Below are 8,691 nucleotides of genomic sequence, written 5' to 3'. Positions count from 1 at the left end.
TGGAATATTTAATTTTATTTACAATGAAAATACTAGCATAGAAATACAGAATACAAGAACTGCGCAGGAAGAAAAGGAACTAGACCGATTTTCTACAGTAACTAATAATTTTGGTACCTCCTCCAACCAAAAATCAACGCGAGATTCATAAAATTTACTTCTTGTTGTCATATTAACATCAATCTGTAGATATTTCTGAAGTGTAGGGTCATATTCTGGCCAAGGAGCAAGGCCATCACCATTTACATCCCTGAAATGTAGATAATCATATACTCACTTTTTGAAATATGTGTTCATGTTTAAATTATCCAACTTATGAATAAGGCAATATAAAAATAAAGCATACAACAAACAATTTATCACTATAAGTATCGTTTTCCAACTATTTTTGTTTCAGAAAAGAACATATATGGCATGTTTTCAGTAGGATTTATATTTCAAATACATGTAAAAATTGAGAATGGAAATGGGGAATGTGTCAAAGCGACAACAACACGACCAAAGAGCAAAACACAGCCATAGGCCACCAATGGCAATGGGTCTTCCACACAATGTACGTGTAAACATGAATTTTTGTCGTAGGATTTACATGGAGTTTTACAGATCCGAAGGCAATTAATCTGTTATTGAATAGTGTTCCCTCCCCGAGAATTCGTGAGGGGGAGATGCAAGATCATCGATGTATCATATTTCAAAGCTATCGTTTATTGAACAACATATTGCACTTTCACTGTTACTTTTAAAGCTTAGTAAGAGGTGTAAAAATGGAGTTAAAAAGTAGTTGAACGTTTTGATAAGAAAATTCATTTTTTAACGTTATTGTAAAAGTATTCTTTCTTCACCATCTACAAGAAAAAAATCGCTTAATTGATAGGTTGTTGAGGGACACGGACAAATATTTAAAGCATGCTCATTCACGGAGATAGACCTTTGTAAATTTGAAGAAATGACTGAACATCAAGTGCCACATTGGATCTGATACGATCATAGATATACAACCAAAATGCCAGTTCCTCCTTTAATACGCTAGGCGGGGTCGCTATGAAAGGATGAAAAACCAGGACAAGGTCTCCTTTAAACGATATGTTTAGATATAAGCGACCTATTTATCTGTATTTAGCTTTCGGTATTTCTAGAAATTTTAAATAATTTGATACAGAAATTTATCAATATCGCCTCTATACTATGTTATTTCTTTTTGTAGCTCCTCACGGGTATTCAGTTGCCTCCTATTAGGGAACCATTCTTTGTGGTTAGGTTTAAGGGTTCGACCTGTAGTTGGATATGGGTTAGTTACTTTAAAGCCCCTGATCCACCCTCCGAATTTCTGCTTTGATAATTTACTGTGTATGCATTTCATTGAAATTGATAAGGAAATTTTACGGTCATTGATATTATATAAATAACACATAGCTGAGAGGGTGATAGAGCAGATTGTTACTCTGAGAAAACATTGTCAACTGAGGCGAAGCCAAGGTTGACAATGTCTTTTCGAGGGGTAACAATCTGCTCTATCACCCTCTCAGATATGTGTTATATAATTTATTATACTGAATGTTCTGTAATTACTGTCTTTTAAATTCAAAGTAATAAACTATGTCGTCTTGTACATAACAATCATCCGTATTTATTAAAGTGCACACTTGAGCAAGCGTCTCCGTGAAGGGTAATAGAGTATTTGCCATGGGATATAGTAAATTGTCTCCCTCGTATTAACCAATCAAAATCTGGCATTTTGACATGAGTATAATAATACATTTTGTTTTATTCTTTCATTGTTTACTATTCCAAGGAGTCGGAGCGAGACAGTTCAAAAGCAACTTCTCAGATGGAAGTTAGAGCACTGGTCTAAGCTCATCCTATTCTTTATTTTTCAAATGACAAGCGGTCAACGGGGGACTGGATATTGCAATAATAGAAGTTAACTCACCCGAAAATTAAATGGAACATAACAATTCATATTGCAATAATGCATACTTATTGATTGATTGACTACACGTCCAGTGGCAAATATTACATACAACTTTAGGACAAGAACAATTTTACAATAAATCTTAAAAATATAAACAGTTAAAAAATTTGTGTCGACTGGAGGAACGGACACATATTTATAGCTACAACTGAAGAATGAAGATACGTTGATAGGAGTCGGAATTTGATAGTTCTAGTACGGACCATTTAAAGAGCTAATTTGCTGAAAGAGTGAGATAGCTTGGTACTTTCCTAAATGAGGCATCAGAGTTAACGTTCCGACTGGACGTGACAGCGTATGTATAATCCCAAACAACTAAAAAGACGAGAAGCACCTTCGCAAAGCAGTCATACTCCTAACATGTAGATATTGAACCAACCTCTATACTCTAATAATGTTTGGTAAAATTATATAATGTAAGCAACAGAAATCTAAAAAGATATATATATATATTCGCTTATCACTCACCCATATTTAGCAAAATTTGTCCAGTACCTCATTACTGCTTCTGCTACTTTCTTATTATCATCTGATAAAGACATCAATTCAAGGAAAGGAGACACAAAATATATGTCACTACCATGAACAGGTCCCTTAACCCATGATGGCAATACTTTAGTCTGTGTTAAATCCGTGTGTTGTGTAAACATATATTGAAAAGTTTTACTACTTGAATTTCCTTCTGAATGGCTTCTTAGAGCGAGCTTTGTTTGGCTGTAAAACATTACGTCACCATAAAAATCTAGCTGATTTGTAGTTTGTTCTTGCAAGTTAGAACCCTTGCCGTATCTGTCACATATTACTTGACTCATTCCCGGGTTGTTTCTATATATATCCTTTACAAGCAGTGGTGCTATATGATTACACAGTATACGTTTCGGTATACCATTCGATATATTAAAATTATACGACTTTTGATATTTATTAAGAAGTTCAACATAAGTTGAACCTTCAATTACCACATTTCCTATCAACAGATCAATTGAATTAAAATTAGTCGAATTTCTTAATAAATTAGACGGATTATCAGTGATGCGTTTTCCATCAATGACCGGACCAAATGGTGGTGAGAATGTAGGATGGTCAGTTTTACTGATCACATCTCGATATGCACTTTGTAAATCCTTGCTTGTTACATTCCGGAGACAGTCAACAACCAGATTATTATCACTGGTCCAGCAACGTACCAGTTTGGCAACTTTCTGTGTATATTTTGGCACACTGGTAGATAAAGCCAGTGGCGAGGTGGCAAAACCACTTTGTAGAATCATTCTTCGAAACAAACCTTTAGTCATGAGGGCATGAAGTGCAATGCTCATTGCACCAGCAGAATGGCCAAATACCGTTATAGACTTTGGGTCTCCTCCAAACGATTTAATATACCTTCGTATCCATAAAAGTGCTATTTGTTGATCTTTGAAACCATAATTACCACGAGCTGCAGAATCACCGGTACTCAAAAATCCAAATATTCCTAGACGATAATTAACAGTGACAACAATGACATCACCACTAGAAGCCAACATTTCTCCCCTGAAGGTCATCCCTTGACCTTTATCAAATTTGCCACCATGAATCCATACCATTACGGAATAATCATTTCTACTCGAAATATTATTTGGAACATATATATTCAGATGTAAACAGTTTTCCGAAATATTTGTATTCGACAAAAAAGCTGTACTCATTTCTATGTCTTGATAACATGATGGACCAAACTTTGTTGCTGTTAGTGTCCCAAGCCAACGACCATAAAACCAAGGGTTTGTAAATCTTCTTTTCCCCACTGGTGGTATGGCATATGGAATTTTTCTGAACTCGTAAACTGTTTTCTTTGTATAAGGCTCTGTATACTTTACACCTAATATATGCCCTAAACTTGTCTTAATTGTTGTTGGAATCTCTAATCCATCAACTTGCACAACAAGCAAAAGTGGCATAGCTAAATTGAAAAACATCATCGAAAAGCCTGTAAATGAAAGTCAATTTTAATTTAAAAAAGGCACGCTGTCTGCATAATCTTTTAAAGTCTTTCTGGTTTGTTTTGTGTGTTTTTTTATGTTTACTTTCTTTTTGATTTTTCAAACTAAATTTATTCATGTATTTCAATAAATAAGAGAAAATTGAGTCTTAAAAAGCGTATACTTACAGCAACAGTTAAACCTAACACTATATAAGAGCAACAAACGATATGTAATAGATTAAGAAATGTTTATAGTGACTAAGTCTCGTTGTCACATCCTAAAGCTACAGTATTGTCAGTCAATAAACACAAAGACTAATGACTTTAGCAATGATCATGTATGTGGTCGAATCAAGCTTACGGCGGTACGTGTAAATCATTACTTATATATACTAACAAAAATATACAGTATGTTGAATGTCAGCTTCTCATATATGTTAGCTGTTCAGATTTATTTATTACGATTTCTTCAGAATGACATCCACTTAACACCCGCCTGCTTCTTTGTAACATTTAAAAAAGTAAGTAGCAGAAATGTTTCACACTTTTTTTAAATCACAATAAGTGATAAGCTGGTTCATTTACCGTGAACTTTCTGGATTCCAGTTCGTTTTACAAATATATGTTTCGTGATTACATTTTCGTAACTGCAGTGGACATGACCTTTGAAATGAATTTATCACTTGAAATATATTTATCTTTATGCAAATACATCATAGTTGTGTACTACGATGTCATAACAGACGAACGTCAAGTCGACACTTTGTTCGTCATTCCGTCGATCTAAACTGGTTACCAAATAGTACCTTAAATAAAAACCTACTTTTCAGCGATGAGTGTACAACAATATCTCTAGGGGCGCATACATAATCTGGGTTTTTTTTGCAACATTTTTTTAAGTATGAATAAAACCCAAGGAAAGGTTTCTTATTCAACCAGCAACAGCTGCGTACTTATACATCCCGCACAGCCAAACAGACACCTCGATTTGTCTAGATTTTTACTGTCGGTCAGATAAAGACAAATCGTGTATAAATAAGACCAAAAATGTGAAAATGTCTATTTCTGGTTGCTTTGGACAACATACAATAAATCTAGCATAATGGTAAAACAACTTCATGCCGAAAATCATAAGTTAATGTCAAAAAATAAACCAAAATCCCGGACAAGCTTGAATGAAAATTGGAAAAACAATTAAAAAAAAATACTGCTGAAACATATGGTTTAACTGTATGTAAATATTGATAGCATAAAAAATTGTTTAAATGTCTAATGAAACAATTCACACGTGATTGATGTATGGCGTCTATAGTTTAAAGGTCGCAAAATCTTGTGTCAAGTATGGCAGATTCCGAAAACTTCAGTCTATTGAAAATGACATGTTGCGTCCCACTTGTTCGTACAACAACTTCGTTACTATTTCAAAAATACCAGTATTCATTTTTTGTTACATTGTTTCAGGTGGTAGTTTGAGAATTAAAGGAAAAAGCTGGAATGAGAAAAATTACAAAAGGAAATAACTGGTGTATGGTTTATCTGCTTGAAATTGGTTAATATAAATATATTATCGAGGTAGAAACTTGTCCCTCCAGGTATGGTTTCCAAATATTTCGATACTTTTTCATATGGCAAGCGCCCTTACTATATATTTGCGGTGTCTTAAATTGTATATGGTTCGAATTGCCTTATTTGTTCCCCCTTTTTTCTAAGCACTTAATTGGATTATTCACTCAAACTTCAGATTTGTAAGAATTTTGTTCTAGCATCCCAGCTCATTTGCAATTTGTTTGTGTTCCTTCGTTAAGGGGACAAACCCCTTATTCATCCCCATGAAAAAAAAATTGAGTCTAAAAACAAATTAAGCATTTGGATTGATTGATTGAGTGTTGCTTATTTAACGTATAGTGATAAATATCTCGTGCATATATAGCAAATCCATAACTAATGCAAAACGTAGGTTCTGCTACTGTGACTGTGATGAAGGGTAGAGTGTTTGAACTATCACTGGAAACTGGGGTGTTTTGGATAGGGTTGTAAATTTTGCCTTGCAATAGGCTACCTTCATACCCCTCACAGAGTTACGGTAAAGGTTCTTAAACGTCAAAGGCCAATTCCATCTCGGATATAAAAAAATGTACAAATGTTATTGTCAACTAATCGAGTTAAGGGTCACTCTACTCTTTTTAAATAGATGAATGATGCAAAGAAGGAATTCTACAATAATACCAGGACGAGTTTCACGAATGTGACCTTCCGAATTAGACTTGTTACCGGGTTTTTACTAACATGAGCAACACGACGGGTGCCACATGTGGAGCAGGATCTGCTTACCATTCCGGAGCACCTGAGATCGCCCACAGTTTTGGTGGGGTTCGTGTTGCTTAGTCTTTAGTTTTCTATGTTGTGTTTTGTGTACTATTGTTTGTCTTTTTCTTTTCGATTTATGAGTTTGAATGTCCATCTGGTATCTTTAGCCCCTCTTTTGTAAGGTTGTAAGGAGTTCTACAATAATACCAGGACGAGTTGTTCATGCAGTGTTCATTCGATCTTGTTATATTAAAAGCAAAGTGTAAGTTTACCTTGTCTGAAATATGCAGGTCCCCGAAAAATATTGTAGTTTTTTTTTACCTCCTCAATACAAAATAATGTTACATTAATTTACTATAATTGAGTCCCTCTCAAATTTGATTCCATCATTTTTATGAGTTTCATTGTAGTCATTATAAGTGTATATTTTGTTATGTTGTCATTGAGTTTGTAAAAAAAAACTACAAATGATAGTACATGTATTGATAAATTCAATATAGGGCTATAAAATGAGTGCAGCATCTCAACAAGGAAAAGATTATCAAAGATAAAAAGTGCATACTGAAAGCAAATGATGATACTGTCTTATATTAGTAAAATAACAAAAATACCGAACTCCAGGGAAAATTCAAAGCTGAAAGTCCTTTATCAAATGGCAATATCAAAAGCTCAAACACATCAAACGAATGGATAACAACTGTCATATTCCTGACTTGGTACAAGCATTTTCTAATGTAGAAAATAGTGGATTAAACCTGGTTTTATAGCTTGCTAAACCTCTCTCTTATATGACAGTCGCATAAAATCCCATTATATTGACAACAGTGTGTGAACAAAACAAACAGACATAATTGGTAAAAATGTCAAACATAGGGGTACTGCTGTCAACATTGTGTTATAATTTTAATCACTATAAAACAAACAAATATGTCAACAAAGAAAAACAAAAATGGCATATAGACAAAGCACATAAGCAAAAACGGAAGACAAGGATACAAAAAATTACCATAGCACAATAACACAATGTCGGGATGTATAAGTACCGAGCCACGTCAAAGGAATATTACCAAAAATAGACTAAACAGTGCAAGTAATCATTTACAAAGACAAATAAAAGAACACTATAACACGTAAATAAGATGATAAACAACGTCAGTACCTAGAATCTATATACTTAAGACCAAATTAGCTTTTAGAAATTCGGACAATGGACATAGATTGCATACTGTATTAAATTCTTTGGGTTTAGTTTTGTCAGAAATACTCTATCTAGTATTAGGCTAACCTAGACAGCCTACCTTTCATGTTTTTCTTATCCTTTTTTAGCTCACCTGACCCAATGGGCCAAGTGAGCTTTTCTCATCACTTGGCGTCCGTCGTCCGTCGGTTAACTTTTACAAAAATCTTCTCCTCTGAAACTACTGGACCAAATTTAACCAAACTTGGCCACAATCATCATTAGGGTAACTTTTTGAAAAGTTGTGTTCGATGACCCCGCCTGCCAACCAACATGGCCGACATGGCTAAAAATAGAACATGCAGTTTTGGGCTTATATCTCTGAAACTAAAGCATTAGGACCAAATATGATAATAGGTAAATAATGTTCATCAGGTTAAGATCTATCTGCCCTGAAATTTTCAAACGAATCAGACAACCCGTTGTTGGGTTGCTGCCCCTGCGTTGGTAATTTTAAGGAAATTTTGCACTTTTTGTTTATCTTGAATATTATTATAGATAGAGATACACTGTAAAAAGCAATAATGTTCAGCAAAGTAAGATCAACAAATAAGTCAACATGACCAAAATTTTTAACAATTTTTCGTAATTTTTGTAATCTTTTACAAAAATCTTCTACTCAGAAACTATCGAGATAAATTTAACCATACTTGACTACAAGACAAGCATCATCAGGTTATCTAGTTTAAAAATGTGTCCGATGATCCCGCCTGCCAACCAACATGGCCGACATGGCTAAAAATAAAACATAGGGGTAAAATGCAGTTTTTAGCTTATATCTCTGAAACTTAAGCTTTTAGAGCATATCTGACAGGGTAAAAATTTTCATCAGGTTAAGACCTATCTGCTCTGAAACTTTCAGACAAATCAGACAATCCTTTGTTGGGTTGCTGCCCCTGAATTGGTATTTTTAATGAAATTTTGCAGTTTTTGGATATTATCTAAAATATTTTTATATATAGAGATAAACTGTAAACAGCAATAATGTTAAAAGCAAAGTTCGATCTACAAATAAGTCAAATGACCAAAATTGTCAATTGACCCCTTAAGGAGTTATTGCCCTTTATAGTCAATTTTTAACAATTTTTCTTAAATTTTTGTAATCTTTTACAAAAATCTTCTCCACTTAACCTACTTAGCCAAATAGAATTAAACTTAGCCACAATTTTCAATAGGGTATCTTGATTGCAAAATGCATATGATGACCCTTCC

The 8,691-nt window shown here is 34.0% G+C and overlaps 1 protein-coding gene across 1 annotated transcript; it reads right to left on the bottom strand.

The window, feature by feature from the left end:
* On the bottom strand, positions 1 to 3,938 carry LOC127707934 (neuroligin 4-like). Its single transcript, XM_052212693.1, has 2 exons — positions 2,441 to 3,938; positions 1 to 250 (listed from the first exon to the last, which is right to left on the bottom strand). Exons 1-2 carry the CDS (start codon positions 3,931 to 3,933, stop codon positions 19 to 21), a joined length of 1,725 nt encoding a protein of 574 aa, XP_052068653.1. The 5' UTR covers positions 3,934 to 3,938; the 3' UTR covers positions 1 to 18.
* Positions 3,939 to 8,691: the final 4,753 nt, after the last annotated feature.

This window comes from Mytilus californianus, unplaced genomic scaffold, assembly GCF_021869535.1.
Source record: "Mytilus californianus isolate M0D057914Y unplaced genomic scaffold, xbMytCali1.0.p SCAF_7, whole genome shotgun sequence".
NCBI lineage: Eukaryota > Metazoa > Mollusca > Bivalvia > Mytilida > Mytilidae > Mytilus > Mytilus californianus.
The sequence above is the reverse complement of the archived record's forward strand: the minus strand, read 5'-3'. Positions and strand labels throughout refer to the sequence as shown.

Bases quoted from the DNA above. Each gene is read 5' to 3' on its own strand.
- LOC127707934 (XM_052212693.1), bottom strand. From the start codon at position 3,933: ATGATGTTTTTCAATTTAGCTATGCCACTTTTGCTTGTTGTGCAAGTT. The intron at 251-2,440 runs GTGAGTGATAAG...TCTACATTTCAG, and splicing joins ACAAATTTTGCTAAATATGG to GGATGTAAATGGTGATGGCC.